This window comes from Apaloderma vittatum, unplaced genomic scaffold, assembly GCF_000703405.1.
Source record: "Apaloderma vittatum isolate BGI_N311 unplaced genomic scaffold, ASM70340v1 scaffold1302, whole genome shotgun sequence".
Taxonomy (NCBI): domain Eukaryota; kingdom Metazoa; phylum Chordata; class Aves; order Trogoniformes; family Trogonidae; genus Apaloderma; species Apaloderma vittatum.
In genome coordinates, this window is record NW_009705035.1 from 41,272 (window position 1) to 64,811 (window position 23,540).

The window sequence follows — 23,540 nt, forward strand, 5'->3', positions numbered from 1 at the left end:
CTTTTCATTTCTACAGTGCCCAGGATCCCTGTCTGAGACTGAGGTCCCTAAAGAAGGCCCTCAGCTGCCTGCTGTAAAACAGCACATGTGTGAGCTAGTGACAGAATTTAACACAGGGGAAGTGTCTGAAATGACACTGGAGTTAGCCAGATGGCAGGAGAGGAGAGTATCTGATCTCTCCTGAGTTTTCAATAGCTCCCAGTGTGCTTTTGATCAATGCAAATTCTAAATTATGGCAGGACCCCTACCCAAAGTGCACTTGGAATTCAGCTGAGCTGTTTCTTTCCTATCCCTTTTTTGAGGGACTTCTCTCTTTCCCCATAGCTGTCTCCTTGCTGTCCACACCTGTCCCACGCAGAAGAGGGCCATGCTCAGCTATTTGGCATGTGAAACCTAGAGATCCCTTTCACTTAAATAGAAGTGCTGCTGGAGAGACAGACAAGCCTCAGGAGTCTGAGTGAGCTCTCGTTCCTGATGGGTGGTCTTTATCAGGCACCTTTTGGGTTGGTAGTTGGCTGTGACTCTTTAAATTACTATTGAGATCTCTGTCATCTTAATTCTGCAATTTTCAAGCAGTCAGTTGGCTCCTTGTGTTACAGTTACCATGCTCGGTGTGTTTGGTACTGTGCTTGCCTTAACAGCACCAACAGCCACAGCCCTGAAATTCGTGTTTGGAGTCATGGCAGGATGTGCGCAAGCCAGATTTTATGAAGGGATTTGGTTGCCTGAAGGGTTAGGAAGGCAGAAAGCCTTTGAAGAAGGCAGAAAGCCTTTTAGGGTGCAATTTCCTGAGCTCTGCAGGGCAAAGGGAAGCATTCTGCTTTTGGTGACATAACATCTCCATACAGAGCTTGTCGAGGGCACCTGGGTGCTGTAAAGCATTTTGACAGTGACGTGCTTTGTGTGGCCTGTTCGCACAGAACAGGATGCTTAGTGCTTACCAGCTGGCATATCTGCTGCCTGGGTCTGGCTGCGCGATCTTTGCCCCTGCTGAGAGCGCGCCTGGCAGAACCGACCCATCCCTCGCTGCTGCTGTTTCACCTGATGATCAGCTCGTGGCTGGACAGGGAGGGGAGCGTGCTGCCTGTTGCAGTTAGCCAGGGCTCGGGGTTGTCGGGAAACACATGACTTTACAACTTGGTGCTTATTTCCTTAACGTATTATCTCCAGTAGTAGGGCAAAGGTAGAAATGCAGGGAGTGCTTACAGAGAGGTGGCGAGCGTGGGACTGTTGCATCCAAGTTGTCAGTTCTGATCACGGGACACACTGTATGTCAGATAAACTTGTTATCAACGCTCTTTAATCTGGATCAGCCTGTCGGCTGTAGGTGGAGAGGCTGCAGGTTAGGGAGGAAGTGAACATGCTGCTGTGATTCATGTGATGGGCTGCAAGGCCCCCCCGAGGCCACTGCTCCTCGGGCAGGACCTAGAAAGAGGAAGCTCCTGCCCCACAAAGTCTCGTCATCTCTGGATCTTGTCTTTTTAATGGAAACTTAAGCTTGGGCGTGCTCAAAGCCTTCCCTCTTCTCTGCAACTTGCAATCAGGGTCCTGTTGAGATGATGCAGACTGGTGGTTGCAGGGTAGAAAAGGGAGAATATGAGTGTTACCAAGAGCAGGACATTTTCCCTTAGTTTAGGGGATGAAACGCACGGCTCTGGGTGCGTGTAGATTGTGTTGGCAGCCAAGGCCCAGGGAGGTTATGCAGAAGGGATCGGGTATTGCCAGGCCAGAGGGTCCTTGGTCGTGGTGTCAGAACGCAGGGAGGACAGCATTGTGCCCAAGAGGCGATGGGCAGTCCTGTGGGCGAGCACCGAGGGTGGGAGCTCACTCAAAGAGGGTGGTGCCTGGAAGTTGGGACTCAGCAGTGCCTGAGGATGCTTCTGCTGGGTGCAGTGACTGTGAAGTGATGGTTGTGCCACAGATGCGCTCGGGTTGGAAGAGGATGGAGTGGGGCTGTGTGGGTGCTGGTGCTCTAGAGAACAAAACTGTGTCCACGTTGAACTGGTGTTTCAGGTGGGGACTACCTTTCAAAGCTTGAGATTTAATTTGTGGTTTATAGGGTTGTGGGTCAGATAATAGCAAAGCAACCTTGTTGAAGGGGATCTTACCAGGCAGGTCGGCCAGGGTCTGTGTTAAGTCTGGGATGCTTTTTCCTTGGAGGAAAATGCTGCCACCTGAACTACTGGAGCAGTTTAGCTTTACCAGGATGAAGAGTGTGTGGACTTTTGTGATGGCAGGAAGACCAGAGGGCTGTGAAAATGCCAGCAAAGAGCCCCAGCCTTGGCTGCATTCTTCAAGTCCTCTTTCAGGTCACTTCTGTGGCATTCTGCTGCCCAGCTGTGATCCTAAAGCTGCCTGGAGGGTAGAATAAAGGTGAACTGGCACGGTGTGGCCTGGTGGGATGCAGGGGTGAGAATGTACTGATCAATTGCTCTGGCTGCATCTTGCACCTTTGGATCTTGTCTCTTCCTCAGCAGGCAGCCCAAAAGAGCCCCAATAGGTTATCCTCTACCTAGGGTGTTACTGAGGAGAGTGGTGAATTCTCTTGTTCTGTGTTACAGGCAAGGACTTTAAAATTAAAGATCTGGGAGACTGAGTCAGGTAATGTAATGGTTCCCCAGGCTTTAAACTCCACTGCAGGAGCCCATCTGCCACTACTAGCAAAGCCTGGGATTGAACGGCTGGCAGAGCAGCCTACGCAGCCCTCCTGGACCAACAGCTGCTGGATCAATATATAGAACACGTGGAGTATTAATCCCTGGAGACTTAAACAGGCTTTTGTGTGATCAGCAACAGAGGGACAGTAGCACTAGCAATGATGTAAATGCCCTGTGTGGTGGACAAAGTTCTTGACTCCTAAACATGAGGTAGTTTGTCAGTAACGGTCTTGTAACCCTTCTGCCCCTGACCTCTTCTACCAGCGTGAACAGACAGCCGAGCTAGCACAAAACACAGCACTCTCAATTTAGACCTGAATGGAGCCTGTTTGGGATTTAACTGAACGTCAGAAAACACAGCCTAAGCATTAGAGAAGACTTGACATTAGAATTCAGTAGGGTTTATTCTACAAATCTTAGATCAATGCCAATGATACAAGTTTTATGAATTCTCATTAAAAATACAAGTCAGTATAAAGATTCCAATAGTAATATAATGCATGATGATTCAGTTTCAAAACTTAAGGAATGAATCTGGGTTTTGGACCATGCTACAGAAAAGGGGAACACAATGTAGAAGAAAGAATATTTAGTTTACCTCCCTTACTTTAGGAGGGGCCTGTGCCTTATTGCCACAATACCTGAAAAAGCAATATGAAGTGCATAGCAGCCTTGCCTGTAGAGTCTCTAGGCAAAACTGTTGAATTTATTATCGTAGTCCTCTTCCCCCCACCCCAGTTCTGTTAATTAAGGTACATTTCAATAGCCTGATATCACTATTATAACTTAAAGCTATTGCAATACCATCCCCCACAATGACTATAAACAACAGTCCTTTAAACTGTGAAATGCTCTTGTGATGCACTGAAACTTTTCCACTGTGCTAACCATTTCGTCTGGTCTTTCCAGGAACGCTAAATACTGATTCAAATCAAAGATGAATTAGTTCCATATTGAAAACATTCTTGGTTATGCCTTTTTTTTTAATGAAGTCTCAGTGTAGTCTAATACTCAAATGCGTTTTCTGTAGCTTCAGGCACAGTTAGAATACAAATCGGACATATCTTCTGGAATCTAGCCCCCTGATATGATGAAAGGTGTTACAGTTTTCACTCAGTTGCTGAAATTTGGCCACGGACTTGCTAGGTCAAATGCTTTGGAGTGGGGGAGAACAAAACTACCCTTTCTTTCTGGGAGCTGCCTGCACTTATAAGAGGATTAGGCTTAATAAAGCCATACCCTAAGCCTAAATTTTAGAGAAACAGTTTATTTATTACAAGAGGTAACTCTTGACAGGATGTGCACCTCATCCCCCAAATGCTGTATGTACACGTTTGTTCCTAGTGACATTTTCACCCTGTCAAACATAATGGGCATGTCTCCTGTTGAGCCCAATCATCCCTTGTAGCAGAACCACATTAACATCACAGAGCAGGTATCATGCATCTATCTGCAAAAGCAGACAGGGAAATTAGGCTTAACAATATGCATACATTTCCGCACAGAATTTTGGTGCAGACAGTGACATTTGACTGAAACTCAGCTTTTACCAAAATATTAGCATAATACAAAAATCCAAAAACACTGGGTAAAAAGAAGCTGCTGACTTCCACGCATCAGTTAAAGAAAAAACCCCTCTTGCATAAATGGAGCAGCAGCACAGAACAAGCACAGGCTTGGCTATACAGATACATCTCATCTTCTGCAAGAATTTGCAATTATCATCCACCCAACATCATGGTTTAGCATCATACCAACAGTGGCAAAATCTAGTATTAAGCCATCATGCAGGCTAATGGGAATTTCTTCTGCCTTACTGGGCGCTGCTGTGCTTGCTTTGAATACACCTGTCACTCTGATTTGTCTTTGTAGTAAATGCATCTTATACTCTTAACAGTCACGTTTAGTCCAAAGTAGAAAAGTTCAGTAGCCTGTACTGGGCTTCAGTACAGTTGAGATGACAACAAAATACAAGAATGTCATTAAACTGCATATATTATAGAAAAGGGGTTTACTTTGCATTTAAGTCACATTTAATACAAGACAAGTTGGTCTGAAACTGTGAACCGATTCTATTTGGAACTAAGTATGGCACAGATTCCCAATATCTACGGACGCCGTGTAAATAACACATTTTTCTCTTTGCAATGATTATCAATTCGCCAAAAATAGTGTAACAGTCAAAAGGGAAGAGTGAAGGAAAACAGACTTGGAAGAAATAAAAATGTCTAAGAATTGAAAATAAAGGACTTCTTTTGTAAGAAACTTTATTTAACTTCATTTTTAAAAATGCATTCTCTCCTCAGAACAAATGCCACTGTAAAAAAAAAAAAAAAGAAAAAGATTGTAGTAGCACACATTTGCACTCAAAGGAAAACATGCGAATCTGATGGCTGAAAAAATTCTGCATAAAAATCCCACATTTCAGGCAAACATCTGCCCCCATGTGCCTTTCGGGACCCTTGATGAACAGCTTTCAGTGCAATGTCTCTTGCTTCCAGTTGGTGGGGAAACATATGGCAGAAGCTTGTCTTCTGACAGCTATGCTCTCCCAGATGTTTGAAGCAAGAACAGTCTCGGCTATATTTTAAAATATCATTGTTAAACTGTTGCAAAAGTACAAACAGAATTCAATAAGATGTCAGAATCCAGTGAAGAAAAACTTTTGAGTTCTACCCTGTGCCATACACTTCTTAAAAAAAATTAGACAGAAAAACAGATTTTTATCAATACACCCTCTTTAAATTTCTTATTTCTGAAAGCAGCTCTTTATGCAAATCAAAGCAGTTCCTGAGTAACTGCAGTAAACAGTGTCTTTTAAATATTTTTGCGCCTCAGCTCTTCTGTTTTGGTTCTTCCTTGTTTTTCTCCCTAGTTTTCAAGTTTAATCTCAGTTCTTTTTCAAAAATGTGCAAGTTCAGTTAGCATCATCTCCAGAAGTCCACAGCTTGCAGGTCTTCCTGCAACAACTATAAGATCTGCACATACGCTAGGTTGTACTCCTATACCTATTGCAGATTTTGCTCTCAAACCTGTACAGCATGCGTTTTCACGTCTTCTTCAGCATACGCCGGGACTGCCACGTATGGAACTTATTGTAGGCCGTCTGCAGCATCTCTTCTATATGACTTACCAACTGAAACATTAAAAGGTGAAAAAAAAAAAATGTTCCCAGCTACTGGAAAACAGATCCCCTCCCCGCTTTGATCACATACTCAGTCGGATTCTTTTTATTCAGTTAGCGTAATCTCACTAAAACCAAAGAGCTGTGCCAGGCAGTGAGAGAAAGGACCCTGAGACTCTTGCAAAGTATCTGTAGAGGGAGTGGTTGGGGAGCCACTAAGCTGAGCATGTCACAGGCAAGTGACACTTGGCTGCGCTGTCTGTGCCAGTGTTCTGTGACCACTTGGTGGTGGGAGACAGTTTTGAAGTCGCTAACGTTCTACTTCATGGTGGAAATGAAACACGAAACATGACTTCCCCTTTCTGTTTTCTCACTTGGGTAATTTTGAGTTATGGCTCTAGATAGTTTCTGCTATTACTTGGCAAGTTGTAGAGGGAGAGCCAGGGAGGGAATATGTGCCTAACTGCGCACCCAATTCCCCTCTGCTCATTTCCTCGTTAACAAAAAATTTTAAATGCCCTACAATAAGAAGTAACAAAGCTACCATCTTGAGATAAATATGATTCAAATTATTAACATGCACCCATGTAATTAAAGAGTATTTTCTCCTTACATTTGTGCTTAAATACTGTCTCCGAATCTTCTCTTGGAATGGGCAGACCTTTGTAACCTGAAATCTTTCCAAGTTGCTCTTCATTTTCACAACCTAAGAGGGAGACAGAGACCAATACTGTAATCATTTGCACAGAAGTTTCATTTCCTCTAAAAAATTGTTCTCAAACAAATCACCTTGTAAGTAACTCTGTGGGCTGCCTTATGTATGAATAGTTTGAAGAAGAAAAGTTATTAAAATATCAGTAACGAGTGTCTTGAATGCGTAGTTATCTTTGAGGCAAGTGCAATATGACTGAAAGCACAGGTGCCACTGTGATTATTTTCATTTTGTCGGTAAATACTATAGATATTCACAAAATCAGCTTTTTTTTTGCTTCAAGCAAAGACTGTACTATAGATTTCCAGGCTGCATTTTGCAGCAGAAAAGCCACCGTATCTGAATGCCAAAAAAAAAAAGAAGATAATAGCAACAGAAAATAGTAACAATCATATATCTGGTTGTAGACAAGATACATCTTCTTGTTCTGAAAAGCAGTGCATGTTTTGAAGCTCTGACTGAGGGACTGTTCTGCAATGGATAGAAGAGGAAGGCAAACTTCCTTGTGACTGTCACTGCGGAGGTTATGTCTTAGAGTTGGGGAAGGAGGGATTTAGTTTGTGTGTTTAGTTTGTGTTCTGTTTGAAACTAGCTTACAGCAACTGTTCCTGAAGGGGACTACCAAGCATGCAGGAATAGGGAGGATTTTAACCAATAGCACCAGCAGAATTGCTGAAAAAAGTAATGTTTTACATTGTTTTGTGACCTTTAGTTCTAGGGATGAGTAAGTGCTGCACTTATTTAAAGCATGTGTGTTAGCTCTGTAAGTCAGGGACAGTCATTCTGAACTGTGATTTGGCCACACCATAACCAGCGCTGCACGAGGAAGCTCTGCTTTACCTTGTCTTCTAGGAATGGCGTGTTAACAGGAAAGCAGGACCAGAAGTGTCGTAGCAGTTCCCCTACTGCCACGTACAAGTGTTTTAGTTCAGACTGAACGTCATTTGGCACCATCTCTGCAACAGGAAAAAAAGGTTTTGTTGTATCATTCAAAACTACAACATGAAAAATGAAAATGAGGCTAATGAAGGAGCTCACCAATATACATTTCTATTAGAATCACAGAAAGGTTGGCTGGGAGGAAACACTGAGGTGCCTCACACCTGAAGTAGGTTTATCAGCAGTATTAGATCAGGTAAGATGCTCTTTATGGCTACGTGCTTGGAAGCTTGTATATTATATAGGGAGATCTGTGCATCTATACAGTCACTGTATGTGTAAGATGGAAAATCCAGACAGGAACAACGAATTGTGTCCCAGATACTCTTAAAGAAGAGAGGGCAACACAGTTCAAGAACAGGAAGGGAACCACAATCAAAAAACCAGACAAAAACCACAAGCAGTCACTGAGGATGACAGGAGTACAGTGAGCAGCAAACTTGAGAATGAGGTTGTTTGGTTTGGTTTTGTGTTTTTTTGGGTTTTGTTTTTGTTTTTTTTTAAATAAATGTCAGGCTCAAAAGTCAAGTTCAAAGAAGTGGAGTGTAGCACCCAGAACGGCAACTGGGATGGGTAAGAAAGCCATGCAGCTGCTTGCTGACTACTTTCAGTACCATAAAGAACTTCTCCTTGCTTTTTCAGCTATCTGAACTAGTTTCTGCTGCTCTTCAGATCAAGTAACACAAGTTATACTGGAAAACTGTTACAAACCCTGCCTTGTGAGAACAGCGATTCATCTGCTGTGAGATGAAAGAGACCAGAACTCAAACTTGCAGGAATGTGAGAACAGGGAAAGGGGTGGGTGAATGGAGATGTGAGGAGGGATTGTCTGTCTTGCCCTTGCAGTCTACAAGAAAGATGTCCTTTTCCACAGCAAACTGTGGATCTTAAGTGCAGGCTGCAAAAAAAAAAAAAAAGTTCCAGACAACTACCTAGACCTCACCTCCTTAGAGCTTTTCCAGAGTACGCCTTTATTTTCTAAAATCCAGAAGAAAAATCAGACAAGAGAGATGCTGAACAAGCAAACCCCATTATCTGTAAGAGGATTTGGTATCCCTGGCTCTGTAAAATTTTCTCGCAGTCACTTGCCTCAGCAGTGGTGTAGCCAGTACCACCCTCACGGTGTGGCTGGGTTGTTGCTTTTCTTTTGTTGCTGTAACCCAGTATTACTGCAGCTACATGCTTCCATAATTTCCCTTATCGCTGTAATATATTCTTAGAGGGAGATGAAACAGCAAGCCAGGTACTGCTGTATAATGCAATAAGGTACCATTAAAGTACTATACACGCTAAGTCCTTACGGTTTATGGCTTGCTGTGTTCCACCCTGCATAAGTGCTCCTCCAGGTGACAGGACTGCAATAGTGCTAGCAGCATCACCACTTGAAAGAACCTGAAGGAAGAGAGGAACGTGTATGTCAGACAGGAACGTGTATGTCAGATCACTTTTTCCAACAAAGTATTTTTCAAATCAGTTGTACTCGAATGCCAATGGCAAAGATACTGCTGAGCAGATACAAGGGATGAAGAGTTCGCTCTTCTCCAGAATTAGATGCAGCGCCTTTAAGTGCTACAGCTCACATTTTCTGTGAAAGCTCTCCAATTAATTCTGGACAAACAAACTTTTTCTTTACCTAGTACATGAACTGGCTGTGCAGCTACTTGAAATGAGACAGAGAACTCCTGTGCAGAAATATGACGCTTCAACAGTTGTGGCTGCTTTACTTAGGGCTAAACCTAGGTTTACTAACAGACGAAGGTCTGGCTGGATTGGCTACGTGGCTCTGCTGCCCTCCAGTTGCCAGGAAAGAGCTGCTGTGCAGTGCACATCAAGATCTACATCCTATCTAAGGGCATGTATGAGTGAACGACCTCTTCAGTTATAAGCCTGCTTACTATGACCTCTTAAGACCGTTTCCTCTTACATTTCAGGGGGTGTGACCAATAATACTGACCTGTGCTCGTGTTGCATGACTGCGCTGCTTTACTACTTTATACCTTTAGCACTTCCTCAAAAGAACTTAGTAACAGTAGAATACAACTCCCAAGTATCAACAGTGACTCATTTCCTATTATTTAAATCTTAAACATAATAGCTCAAAAGGTATTGCTTAAAGTTGTAAAATAAGTTAACATAATTATTTCCAATGGTTTCACCCTGAAAAAGTAAAATTGCAGTAGACACGAGACACAATTATACAGAAAGACACTAAAAACAAGAAGGGAAACTTTTTAAGTGTTCTTCCATACCTGAGTTAGTTTGGGTACATATGCTTCCATTTCTTGCCTAATACTATGAAAAGAATTAATTATATCCTGACTGGTTGCATATTGCTGTGATTGAATTGGAGTTGGACCATGATAATACCTGTGAGGTGAGAGAAGGGAAGAGAAAAGTGTATTAATAGGAGCATTGATAAAACAGAAGCTGAACTCGGTGGACACTTTCTTCAAATGTTTCCAATTTCAGATGCTTTGCAACTGTTGATGCTACTATCTCAATCTTATTTCTTGACAAAGTAAAGCACATTGCCACATGAGATGAGGTTGGGTTAGGGAGGGTATGGGAGCAAAATAAGAGCTTCTGTTGTTGAATCTGTGAGCATCATTTTGCTCAGGACAAGCTCTCCAGGCCACCTAGTTCTGAGAATATCATGGGACAAATGGACGAATTTGCATCCCTTTCGACTGAAACTTGGCTAAATGAAGATAGGTGCCCACTTGGAACCGTTCTGCTTCCTGTGGCACTTCTTTCATCATGTTACATCTATGGTATTCAAACTCAAAAGTCTAGAGAAGAAGAGGGCTATTGCTAGAAAAATACTAGAGCAGTGAGTAGTTCGACTGCACTTTTCTTGCCTGGAAGTGGATTTTCCTTGGAATTGTATATATTTTTGCAAAGACAGGGTTGTTTGGGTTTTTTTTCCCACCGTAAGCTGCAACAGAGTGCTGAACGGTGAATACACGTCTGTTAGACTTTGTCAGAAATTACATGTCAAAGCCCTTCAGGTAGGCTTACAGAGAGTTAATTTGCTGAAAAGCCAAGATGAAATAAAAAAAGAGATTTAAATGGCAATTACCTGGGAGCTGGTTTATCCAGGAGTTCATACGAGGTTTCTAAATGAAGCCTGAACACACTTGAGGGACACAGTAGAGACTAAACCAGCAGATTCTGTGCAGGCTGTGATGAGAGATCTGCTAGACTGAACATGCTCCAATAGCTGTGCATATTTTGTTAACTTACCTATCAGCCTTCAAGTTTAGTGCAATAGTTTTAATGCTATCATTCTTTCTTAAATCTTCAAATTCAATGGACTCCTGCAGCTTCACCTAAAAGGAGCCAAATGATTACAGACATTACTAACGAGGACACAGTTTGACGCACCTTGTGCTTTTTTCCAGTTCACTGAGTTTGAGCAGAAGGGTGACTAAAACCTTAAAGAAAATGCAAGTGTGGAGTGGTTTGTGCCTACCCTCGAGAGGGAGCAGTGCCCAATATTGTTTAAAGGGTGCAATTTGGGAGTCCTGGCCCTACGGCTTTTTCTGCAGACTCTGGCCAAAACCTGAAGTTCCTGCCACTTCTGAAAAGTGTTCTGCTACACACAGATCATTCTTTGTGCTCTTTATTTATGTCCATCCATCTCCAGATTAGCAGAAATAGTAATGATTTAATGGCTGGCATCCAGGAGTGTAAGACTAAAACCCTAACAATCAATTTATCTTGTGACAGTAGAGCTAGAGCACTAGTGGTTAGACATAACAGCACAGTGATAGCAGGCTTTGTACAACAAGAAAACTACTTTTGAAGTCTCCTACTCTCATGCTACTCTTTCACTCCTCTTTTCATCACATTTATTATAGTGCTGGAATATTGTTTTCTCCCCAGTAAAAACTGCAGCTTTCAGGAAAGTCAAAGCTGCTGACTACCTCAATGTTTAACATCACATGTATTTTATAACCTTTTCTCACAACATACACAGGTTTTGAGTCCCCTTGGAGTTTTGTATTTAGGCTGTTGACTCTAGCAGGAGTACTCAATTCAGTTTTGTTGCATTACAGTACTCTCTTCAACTTTGTGAGCTGCTTTGGTTAGTCCAAAACAGGCTCCTGCCCTGTAGTTCAGTGTACCAGGCATCACTATGCAGTCAGTTTAAGCCCATTTCAGGTTCTGAACCTAAGATCAAGGCTGCCATATGCCAGTTGAATCATTCCCTCTACAAGCAATACACTTGACAGGTTACTATTGGTGCTGGAACATCACTATCCCTTTCAGATGGATGTTCTCTAGGTTTTCAGGCATTTGTGGAAAAAAAAAAAAAAAAAAGGCAGGGGACAAAACCAGAACTGCACTGAATGGAAAGAATCAGATTATGGGTCCCATCAGAAGCATCTTGAAAACTTTTTTCTTTTGTTGAGCGCTACGTGAGAAATAGAGCAATACTTCAAGACGTACTTTGTGTTTACTAACAGAGGGACAAAGCTTCTTACGGGCCCTCATGTTTTTATTCTATATAATTCTAAGCAAAGCCAAAGAAGTTACCACTTTAGATGTGTCATAAAACAAGTAAGGAACCTTCAGCAATCTTTCGAGAGACAGAGCTTCCAGTTCCATTCAATTAGAGTTGCATCATCTAACTTTATACCTTTTTCATTGATGGCTGAAAGAAATCTGAATCCCTGGAGTTTCCATCCGTACTGCTGGTCTCACTGTAATGGTCATTTTGTGCTTCTCTTAAAATAGAGAAACAGCATTAAGAAGAATTCACCTCACAGGAAACTTAAGATACAAGCTAGAGACAAAGTAAATACACCTGTTTCAAAAATTTTATATGCATGTTCACATACTGTATGTCAACTTTTTTTCTCCTTAGGTCTTAATTTCTAGCAGTTGGTCTAGATAGAAGGAACTAACTCCTCAATCCTGTTTGTGAAGGGGGAAATTCATCAGCAGGGGAGGGTGCTTCTCCCTCTCTTCAGAAATAGTCGCATGTCAACAGTACAAGTAGGACACAGAAAAATCATGACTAAATTAGAAATTCTTTGCATACACATTTATGCCAGGCAGGTACTAGCAGAGCTATGGGAGCCCTGAGACACTACTGCTTCAGAGTGAGAGCTATTGTTTTCTCTCTTGCTGAACTGAGCAACAGAAACACATACCACCCAGAAGAGATTGTTTAAGGTCCAGTGTTCCGTTTGTGCAAGACAGAAGAAAAACGTGAAGGAGCACAGCTACACAGAAGCAAGTATTTAATTAAGATCTCTCACAAGTAAGGTCTGTAGGATTTGGGTAGGATATAATCCCTTGGTAGTTATCTATAAAGCAGTTGTAAAGCAGACTTCACAACTGAAGATGTATTTTCATTTTGGAAATTCCTTACAAATTTGTTACAAAAGAGCTTTTATGTAACATTTAAACTTACCTTTTCCTGAGGCCAGCTGCAAGGACCATGGCACTATGATGATTAAAGCGTTTTATAATGGCAGCAACGCTACTTTCTCTAGCAGATTTTGAGGCATTTGATGTAGAGGCCACAGAAGCAACGTCACAGTCCTACAAAGAAAACAGCATTAGCTCCCTCCTGCCCCCAAACCAGAACGATTCTGTTTTCCACTGAGTTGGGAAGCCTGCATGCCACTTCCTCTGAACTCTACTGAGTGATACTGCAGCATCATCTGAAACACAATTTTTCCTACCTTGCCTCACCACCACCTTATCTACTTTGAAAAAAATCTTCATAGGCTACTTTATTTTATCAGTTCAGAGACAAGTGTCCAAGAGAAGAAAAAAATTCTTGAATAGATAGGTTTTTGTAAGACCATGATCTATGTTAAAAAAAAAAACTACCTTAAAATACTTAAGGACCGCCCGTACGAAGCAGAAGGGCACTGGCGGCAAGTAAGAGCTGACAACTGTTTTCCTGACCTCTTTTTAATGTCTTGTGGGACGCCAGCAGCCCAGAGGCTAAATGACACCTGTCAGGAGGGTGTGATACCGCTAGGAATTCAAAAACCCTCCAGCCTTGATGCTGCCAGTACTCCCCAGTCACCAGGTGGCTGAAGGCAGCTCGCTTTACCCCACGTGCACTTTCATACTTGCAGTTAACCAGCCTTGAGAGCAAACTGGGGCAGTTTGCACAGCTCTTCAAAGATACCTGTCCTAAACTCCTAGTCCAGTCTTAGACTGTTAGCTTTGTAAAACTCTTACACAAAAAAAATTCCAAACTTGGAAATCATTAATAATTACAGTTCAAAACTTCAAGTTAAATCAGCTGCAGAAAGGTGCATCTTTAAGTTGTTTCACATTATGGTATGCCATTTATCACAATTGTTTTAATTTGTACTTGGAGACAGGTAATAGTTCAAGTTAGTCCTATTTTTAGCAAAATGCGGTAAAGCTAAACAAACAAAACTGTATATAACCTGAATCAAACAAATAGCAATGTTCAAAGTGAAAACAAATACAAAGGCTTTTTCCTGTTCTGTGCTACTCTTCTGTACGTTCTCACAGCTTCTAAAAGGTAGGAAGATACTCGAGAGTCCACCTTGGACAAAAAAAAGCTATTTGAGTTAAATAATTCTTTAGAAAAAAAAAAAAGGAAGTCCTGCTTTTATACTTGGCACACCAAGACAGACAGCTGAGGCATAACGGTCCAGGGGTGCAGTCTCCACACTTCCAACTCTATAAATGCTGACTGTCCAACCAGCGTAGCAGCCCAGTAAATGATGTGGTTTAGAAACAGCATCTGTAGTTATTTTAAACAGAGAGACCCACTTTCTCCTTAAGTGAAAATAAGCAAGGGGTGTTCGGGGTTTTTTTTACTTACTTCATCTAATGTTCTATCATCCAAAGCTGTTAAATCTATCAAGGGGTTTTTTACTCCTTGAGACACCATTGCTTTTAAACCTGTATGAAACAAAGAAAAAAAAAACCCAGGAAAAACTGTATCTAAACTTGTGGGATTATTACATCATTACATTTAATCTTTAAGAGGTTTTGCAGATGCCCACGAATCACTGTGACTAAAACCTTCAACCCTTGTCCAAACTCCATTTAAAATAAACTTGGAAATTTATTGTAAAATACCATCCTGCTAATTAGTGCAGTTCTCATCAACTCCTACACATCACTGAATACTGTTCGGTAAAAAAAACCCCACAATAAAGTTGAAGATGCATTTACATTAGTTGCCTTAGTGGGAATTGGGAAGCCTGAATTGTGTTTCTTCTAACTTCAGCACTGTTTTTCTGCCCTATCTTGGGTAGAATTGCAACTTGTATCTGGTGATAGCTCTTACTTCTGAAGGCTTGCGGGTTCCTAATACAATGCTTTCGTTAGTCACAGTACGTATTAAGGAATGGTGTTAGTGATCTCAACTCCCCCGATTGCTGTATGATCACAAAGCTACCTGAAAAGTTCAATAAAAACTTAATTCAGTATTTCAAGATTTCACAGTGACAATCTGTAGCTTTCACTTTACAGTTTGACAAAGATGCTCAGTAAATGAAGATAAGAAAATTGTGCTTTGCTAGGTTTACTAGATACATCTCTTGAGTTGTTGTGCTTTGTGATGCAGGTAAGACTGTAGCAGCCTACTGCAGAAACAAAAATTAAAAAACTTACTTTTTTCATCCATTTTGGCACATTCCGCAAAGATGTCTTTTGAGCCTGTATTGAGCCTGTCCCGATGGAAATAATGAGACTGAAAAAATCGTGTCCAGAATTCCCTCTCGGTCATGTTATGTGGAACGTTTTCTGTATATTTCATTTTCACTGTGAACAAAAACTGTAATGATCACAAACTGTTCTGCAGATCTCAATATGGTATTTTAGGTTAAAATTTCCTCGCTTGCTTCCTTGCTTTCTGCCTAATGCTGCCTTTGTTCAGGTCAATTAAATGTAAAGGAATTTACCAGGTAAGCATGAGCAACAGGTACTCTATTACACCCTGTACTGCCAGCTAATGCTTTGAAAAGAAATGCACGTAACAGTGGTCTGAAAAATCTAATTTGGATTGCACACACGTGCAAGAAGTCTGATTTGCCAGAGTTCTGGTTATTCTCAGAATGGATCCAGTCTTTTTAACTAGGGGCTAAAATGAACCAGTGTCAGTGTTCAAACACCATGCAGGGGAAGGATGTAAAACAGATTCTTTTCCTCCCAAAGGTGATTTCATGAACAAAATCAAGTTTTTACTTCAAAAGCATGTTTTAACACGTGCTTCTTCCCATCCCTCAAAAGAGGCAGAGAAAATCATCCAGAAAACTGCAGGTACGGTCCTTTATACTTCCAGGCTTAGGTCTTCCCACAGAAGAGTAGTAAAAAACAAATCTTAAATGCATGTATTTATGTAAAGCATTATTCTTACCTGCAGGATATGTTCGAAATATGGATTCAATGATATCTGAAGTCAAATTATACCTCAGACCATTGCAGCCGTCTGTTTGAGGCCGTACATCTGCCTAAGAAAAAGCAAACGGGAGGAAAAGCAGTCACGTCTGAATGTCTTCTGCAGCTGGAGAAGGAAAAGAATCTGGCATCTTGCAGTCAAGTTCTGCTGCAGGTAAAATAATCTTATTTGATGATAAATACGTTGAAAGAGCATGCATTAATTACTTGATTATACTTGCTGCTTAAGGGATGATTCAACAAGCAGACTGTGAGATTTAGAAGATGAAAAGCAAGAACCCCTGTATCAGTCAGAAGAAGGAACGCTCCGTTAAGGATAACCTTGGGTCAATGTAAAGCCAGGCATGTTTGCTGTATGTGCCCAATCTTTTGTTGTTCTTTCAACAATTCAGCTAGTGACCAATCAGTGATAATGAAGTGACAAAAAAGGATTTATGGCTGTTGCACCTTATCCTCTTACACACTAAAAGCTTCTCAGTATAACTGATAAGTAACACTGAATTCAAAAATTGAATGTAAGCCTTAGTCAGAGCTTGCAAGTTAGATCTCCGTGATCTCTTTGGGAAGCTCTGGAGCAAGCAAGCGTTCGGTGCAATTCTCAGTAACAGGAAAAAGTACATGATCGCACATGCTGCCACTTTCTCTTCCTGTACGCCTAAATTCTAGGTTTTGTACCACCTTCTTCCTAGAGAAATACCTAGTCTGGGCAGAGACAGATAGTTATTTTAACTTGAACTTAGAACACAGAAATATATGAAGTTTTCTTCTTCGTAAATGCAGAGTACAAGAAGATACAACCAGTTATTTTAAGAAAGCCTCAGTTTTGAGGGTTTAGGTTTTTGCCTTTTCTGTTGAGGTGTAAGAATACTGGGATACAGAAAATCAGAGGAATCAAGTTCATTCAGTAAATGATTTAGCTATTTCTACAGGGGAAAAAACCCAAGTGTTTGTACAGCACCTAAGTCATAAAACAACTCCTACCTCCTCTTCTCCCCAACCCTTGACTTGTGCACAGTCATTACAAAGTGGAAACTTTGTAATAACCTGCATGGATTCTGTTGCAGCAGTAGAATTGTGTCTCTGCGAGGAATCCGATGACTACACCTAGATTACTTTTAGGCCGAATTGAGATTACTGAGGCATGGTTTCTACAAATGGGTAACATTACTGACAGTTGGGAAAAGAGACAGATAAAAGTACATGAGCAGAACTCCTGCTTTCCCCAGTTTGTTTGCTCTAAAACACTTTAAGTTAGAAGTTCAACGTACCAGAAATGCTGCAGAGATGCCCACGTCCTGCTTACTAGGTGCTGCAGAATTATCCCCTGCATTCAGGCTTAAACGGTTGGCCCAGAATTCTTCAGCACTGATTACTTGGCTCACAACAAGGTCTTTATAGAGCTGAAACAAAACAGGATCTTCTTGCAGCATTCTGGTAAAAGAACGTATTGAATAGAATTGAAACGCTGCAGAATAAATCACTAAGATTTCCATAACTAACATGAGTTCACACAAGGAACAGAAACAAACTTTTTTTTCAAAATGCTGCACATTTCTTAACAAGATTGTGTAAACAGCCAACCTCAATAGCTCTATTTGTCTCAAAAAATTTAAAAGGACAAAAAAAATGTTTAAGGAGTAGCATTAAATGCTAGAGAATAACAATGCTTAAGAAAAACTTAATGTGGGATTAACATCTTGTCCTGAAATATTCTGGGGTGCTCTTGTGCCTTTGCATGTCCAGGACTGGAGTCTCCTGAACTGTAAAAGCACAATGGATTTTCTTGACCTTCCGTAACAGAGGCCTAGTGGTGGGGAGGAAGGAGATTTCAGCACTTTCCAATTCTTGTTTAAGATCTTAAAATTCAGTAGTTACATATTTCTATTCAACTGCAAGAGCACAGATTACAAAATACACGTGGGATAAGATACCTTAAAACACACGTTACCCTGACCTGTTTGTTCATTTATGTTTGCGTTGGTGACAACAGGATCTTTAGCTTAACTAAGTTCAAAGCTAGAACTGTCTTTGGAAATGGAAGCCAGTGGATAGATTCCCAGCAGATCCTAGAAAAAAGTGAAACTCTTTTGGGGAGATGCAGAGAAGGGTGCTCTATGGTCACAGGGACTGGTTTAATACAAGCATTTTAAAAGAACGGAAGTGTCTCCTAAAAGCCCTTTTGGGAAAAGTACTTAGGTCCCAAACATCTCAAAATATTTTTTTAGAATAAACTTCCTGTATGCCAAATACCAAACTACTACAACTTAGCAGAGTATATAAAACACCAGGAAGGAGGTAGAGGGGGAAGAGGTTATAAGGGTAGGAAAAAAAAATTTAAAAATCACAAATCAAGGAAGGTCAGAACTTCTGGGAAAGAAAAATAATTTTAAAAAATCTTTCAAGCAGCTTTTCTCATGGATACATATACACTTAAGAAGACTAAACAGACAGACTGCCAGTTGGGAGCTTTCATCTCATAGCTGTGGGTAACACGGACTGGGTGGCAGCCGGGCTGGCTGCCTTTACACCTCAAGAACGTGTCAGTGAGAACACAAGTATAGTCTCAACCTGTTACAGTTATGTAAGTCTCAAGGAAGTGCCTCTAAACTGAAAGTGGAGAGATTTTTAGTAGGGAAACAAACGCTATATTGCTAACAATGTTGCAGTAAGAACATTAGCAGAAATATGCTACAGTTAGGTAACAAAAAAACCCAAAGCAAAAAACTTTTAAGGCTCCTTTCCCTTTACCTGTTCTTCTCCTCAAGTTCTTTATTAGCTTTCCTTTTGAACTTGGGCAACAGTTGTTGAAGAAGATCCTTTACCGCATCTCGCTCCTTCACTGCTGTGCTTTCATTGGAGAAGTGAAAGTTGGTTGTGTCCCCTGCATGCAATACTAGCTGAAGCTGAATTTTAGCTTTACCTTCTGGACTGATTTTCTGGCCTAGATTACATAGAGAGTATTAATTAGCAACAGACAGTAAGCTTATACAAGAAACTTCCTTCCCTAGCGTATTTGCTTTTAAGTGGTTATCCTCATCATCCAATTAAATGCCATTATCCGGTGTGTGAATTCCAGACGTGAAAGTGGAACAGACAGTCTTCCCCTGAAATTAGTCTGAACCCTGTGCCTTGTTCTCTCTGGCACACGAGCCACAGACAGCAGCATCCTTCAGCTTCTAGTCGGGAGCCCTGACGCATCTTTGCTTTCCTCACGTCCTCCATTAGAAAACTGCTGCAAATGAGACGCCCATCACCTGGACTCTTGAACTGGTACCAACCTAGGCTGCTGCTGGAAGGTGACCACCTCATCCCCCCTTTCCATTTCTTCCTGCCACCTTTCTTGTATGTGTGTCAGCATTTGTGTGGCAAGCCCCACCAAGGACCTGACCTGCTGACAAGTAACCCCCTTTTTGTTTCTCCAGCCAGACCAGTTCTCAAAGCAGATGCAGGGTGAGGTACGAGCACGCCTGGTGATGGCCAAGGTAGGCTGGTTTCCAGTGGTGTGGAAGTATGTTTCGCTACCAGTACTCCCAAAGCCAATCACCAATGCCTCTAAGGTGCTATCATGCCTTTGTGACTTGTACAAGAACCCTGACTGCTGCTTCCTCTGTTGTACCTAGAGGGAGCAGAGGCCAGAAGAACTCTCTTTGTGGACTTCTGTGCTGTGTTGCCCTCAGTGTAGCACTGCAAAGGGAACTAACCTAACTCTGAATCTTATCCCTTTCTCCAGTGCAAGTGGGAGAAAGGAACCCCATGTCACCACTAAATCATCCTCTCTGTCACAAATTTACACATACTCCCTTTTTTCCCCCCCATTTTAAATGAAAGATGCTCTTTCTTTCATTGAAGTTAAAAAAACTTCAGTGCCTACACATTATATGTATTTTAAATATAAGCTGCTTAAGTGTAACGAAATAGGTAAATAAAGCCTTCACAAAGTTTATTATTACAGGTGAACAGAGCTTTTAAACTCCTTATCACATCTGTATTTAAGAAAACGGTGCATTAATTCCAATTTGTCACATGCACTTTTGATCATGCTGCAGTACTTGTATGTGACTTTAAACAGCAATAATCACTAAACCTTCACCAAGTGACGCACACAACTTGCTGGTTTTCCTTCTTTGGCATTACAGCACACCAAATCTGCGCACTAATTGGAGCCAGAAAGGCAGCACACTATAGACATTTGCTGTTCAGTTTTGACTTGCAAGTACTCTGCGACTGCAACAGCAAATGCGTATTCAGAATGTTACCAGTTCGGCCAAACTAAAAAAGCTGGCACTTTGGAAGCTATGGTCTGTTGGATGAAAATAAAACACCGAGGTTCATTTTATATGAAAACCAAAACAGCTTTAGTTTAACAGATGACATGCCAGATAGTTTCCCTGTTAGATCCTGAAAATCCTGTACCTTTCCTCAACCCTCCTCCCACCCTTCCCTCCACAAGCATATGGCACATATTTTTTTTTTGATTTATTGCAGAAGTTTATCAAAAGTTAATAGTAAATGCAGCATAACTTAAATATCTGAAAACTACACAAGTTCTGCAGCAGCATCCTTAATAAACTGCTGATGTTTCACCATGGTCCTGATCTCGGCTGCTACACGGAATAACTGAGTCGCAGCTTCAGACCCTTCTGCCTTCCTAACTAGTGTCTTATGGCAAGTAAGCTTTGGATTGCATTTAAACATTTATCAAAACACTGCTTGCTGAAGCGGCGATGGAAGCGGTCACTTACATTTTATGTCTGCATACATATGGCTGACTGTGAATCGGTCCTTGCCTTCGGGTGCCCATGCTATCCTTTCAGCCATAAGGTAGAGAGCTCCATCCTGCTTCTTCTGACGTACCTTCTTTACGATCAGTAACACTTCTTCAGAGGATGTTGCCATTGTGGCTATAAGGAGCTACGAAAAAAAGAGAGTTGGGCTGATTAGTACAATTATTTTTGCTCTAACTCTTCCACTACACCTATCTACACCCATTTATCTATACCCATTTATTCATTAACACCTGCATCATTTCTGAAACATTACAGATCAACCTGCTCCCCTCTGTCAGGGCAATGAGCAATTTATTTAAACAAAATACTGACAGCTACCTAAATAATCTAATTACATTGCTCATACTGCTTTTGCTCAAATAAAAGACCCACAAATTTTACATTTAAACTCATAAATAAATTTTCCCAGTTTAATGTTCCTTTTACTGTTTTTTCAATTTCAGAAGAATACTGAAGCTAAGCAATGACATAAATTCCAAATCTCCTCTGGCATTTGGCAACAATTCCCTTCTTCAGTGTGAATCGCAGATGTTAAAGTCGCTTCAGAAAAGGGAAGGTATGTGAAAAATCACGGATTTACAGTTCTCTGTGCTATGGATAAGGGAGCCCAGTTACACTCCTGTGTGGGTTCTGCCCAAGGCTCGAACAACGTTTTATATACTCGATTCCAGCTCGCCACTTTCCTAACCCTGTCCCCCAAGTCCCAGGGACGGATGTTACACCTGCTTCCACACAATGGTCATCTTGTAACCAGTCTGGAACCAACAAGCCTTTTGATACCTGCTGCATCCTTCTCCCCAGCACTCATAGTCCTTCCCCTCTACAATTCACCCTACAGCCTTAAATTTCTCAAGAGATTAAGGACACTGCAAGTCTGACTATATTCTATTAACATACTGTCATGCACCTATTGAAAAATTACATCTTTGGTCTGTTTGCTGTAATGTTTAGTCTGGCCAGGTGCTGTGTTTTGTACATCGTAAACTTTACTTGCTGGTATGGAAAACAGTATTTTCAAATGCTGATATGCATGTTTCCTGTCCTTTAGCATACCCATAATATTTGCCAGGGCTTGCATCAAACTTCAAACAGCAACCTGCATCAGCTATTGCCCTACTAGCAGGTATCACAAAATGATAATTCTAAGCATTTAAATTCACATACTTTTTTCTTAAAATATCCTATCTTGCTGTTGTTTTTTTTAATTCTGATGATGTGGATGGTAGCATACCATTCTTTTCAGCAAAAGTCCTACAAGCCCGTCTCCAAAATGAGTTAAATAAATACTGAATGGAAAGTCTTAAGGACAAAAAGGCTCTGCCCTTAAACTCTGCTCCTTCATTCCTTCAGTCACCCCAGGCTTTGCCGACGACTTCAGTGATGCTGAGCGGAGCGTGGGGTTTCACATCAGCACCACTGCAGCAGTCACCAGAACATGTTGTGCCACATTCAGAGCAGCCTTGCTAATACTTCTCTCTCAAAGAAAACTGCATGGCATCATTTCAGGACCGTTTCCTAGCACAGTCCATTACGTTCTCCCCAGCAGCATTATTCTCTTTCAGTGCTATCCATGCTTCCATTTTAGGTAGAGTTTCATGTTGCAGGTCTGAGTCTCTCACCAGCACCTTATCCTCAATATATGCAAGACCAGAGATTTTTGACTTTTTTCTCTCTCTGTTACTTTACAGTTCTTTATTATCCGACACAGTAGACATAGCCGCAAAACGCAAAGGTATTAAACCTGTGCCAAACAGAAAGAAAAAGGAAAGCATTTCCATACTTGGTCTCATTCCAATGCAAGTCGCTTTTCTTTTCCACTGTGCTATTTCAGCCACCTACAACCAGTCTTTCAACTATGGAAGCAAATGATCCTCATCAGCTAGCAACTTCTCCTGTGCTCCTAGCACAGAACCCTGCAGTGTGGAATGACCTCGCAAGTGGCTCGTTCCACCTTGCGGGGGGTGGGTGGGGGTCTGTGGTGGTGATGTGTGTGAACACGCTACCCCGCTGCTCTTCTTAGAATCATAGAATAGTTTCAGCTGGAAGAGACCTTGAAGATCATCGAGTCCAGCCTTTGTCCCAGCCCTATCAACCTACTAAACTAAGTACCCCAGTGCAACATCCACCCATCTCTTAAACACTTCCAAGAACGTTGACTCAACCCCCTCCCTGGGCAGCCTGTTCCAACGGCTGACAAGCCTTTCAGTAAAGAAATTCTTCCCAATATCTAACCTGAACCTTCTCTGGCACAATTTAAATTCATTTCCCCTTGTCCTATCACTCTCCACTAGGGAAAGCAGACCAACTCCCTTCGGGTAGTTGTAGAGAGTGATGAGGTGTCCCCTCAATCTGTTCTCTAGGCTTAACAGCCCCAGATTGCTCAGCCTTTCCTCACAGAACTTGTGTTCTAAGCCCTTTACCAGCTTGGTAGCCCTTGGTAGTATTTATGTCAGTGCTGTGCTTCCTTTTTCACACAGTCATTCACAGTGGCAGCAGGATGATACAACTCACGAGCACAGTAAGCGTTACCCAAAACAGAGAAAAACACGAGTTGTCTCTTGAACAGTATATCAGAAAGACTAAAACACTGATAATCTGCATATAGGAAAGTTAATGTCCTTCATTAATGAGAACAAGACGGCTTCTTGGTACAAAAGTAGAGGAAAAATTCTAATATAGAAATCTCACCTAGCTGCTAGAACAGCATGAGAACGGTCTCCTACCAACTGCAGAGGGGAAGGCTACATCCTTGCTATGCACACACAGCACACCAGTCATTTTTCTCTTCTTTTTTGGCGTTTAAGGCTTCCTATGTGCCAGGGTGAGAGTCATCAGTGATCTATTCATGCCTGCCCAAATCTCATAACCTCTGTATTTAACAACTTAAGTTTCCAGGAATTGTTACTGCGGAT

General features: G+C 41.5%; 1 protein-coding gene across 1 annotated transcript; it reads right to left on the reverse strand.

Annotated features, from left to right (window-relative positions):
- Positions 1 to 5,377: 5,377 nt before the first annotated feature.
- On the reverse strand, positions 5,378 to 20,747 carry GTF2H1 (general transcription factor IIH, polypeptide 1, 62kDa). The gene is made up of 14 exons (XM_009865232.1): positions 20,584 to 20,747; positions 18,590 to 18,782; positions 17,110 to 17,272; positions 15,801 to 15,894; positions 15,056 to 15,205; positions 14,259 to 14,338; positions 12,855 to 12,985; positions 12,075 to 12,162; positions 10,676 to 10,761; positions 9,682 to 9,799; positions 8,734 to 8,824; positions 7,334 to 7,449; positions 6,395 to 6,487; positions 5,378 to 5,793 (listed from the first exon to the last, which is right to left on the reverse strand). Exons 1-14 carry the CDS (start codon positions 20,735 to 20,737, stop codon positions 5,707 to 5,709), a joined length of 1,644 nt encoding a protein of 547 aa, XP_009863534.1. The 5' UTR covers positions 20,738 to 20,747; the 3' UTR covers positions 5,378 to 5,706.
- Between the last annotated feature and the right edge of the window lie 2,793 nt (positions 20,748 to 23,540).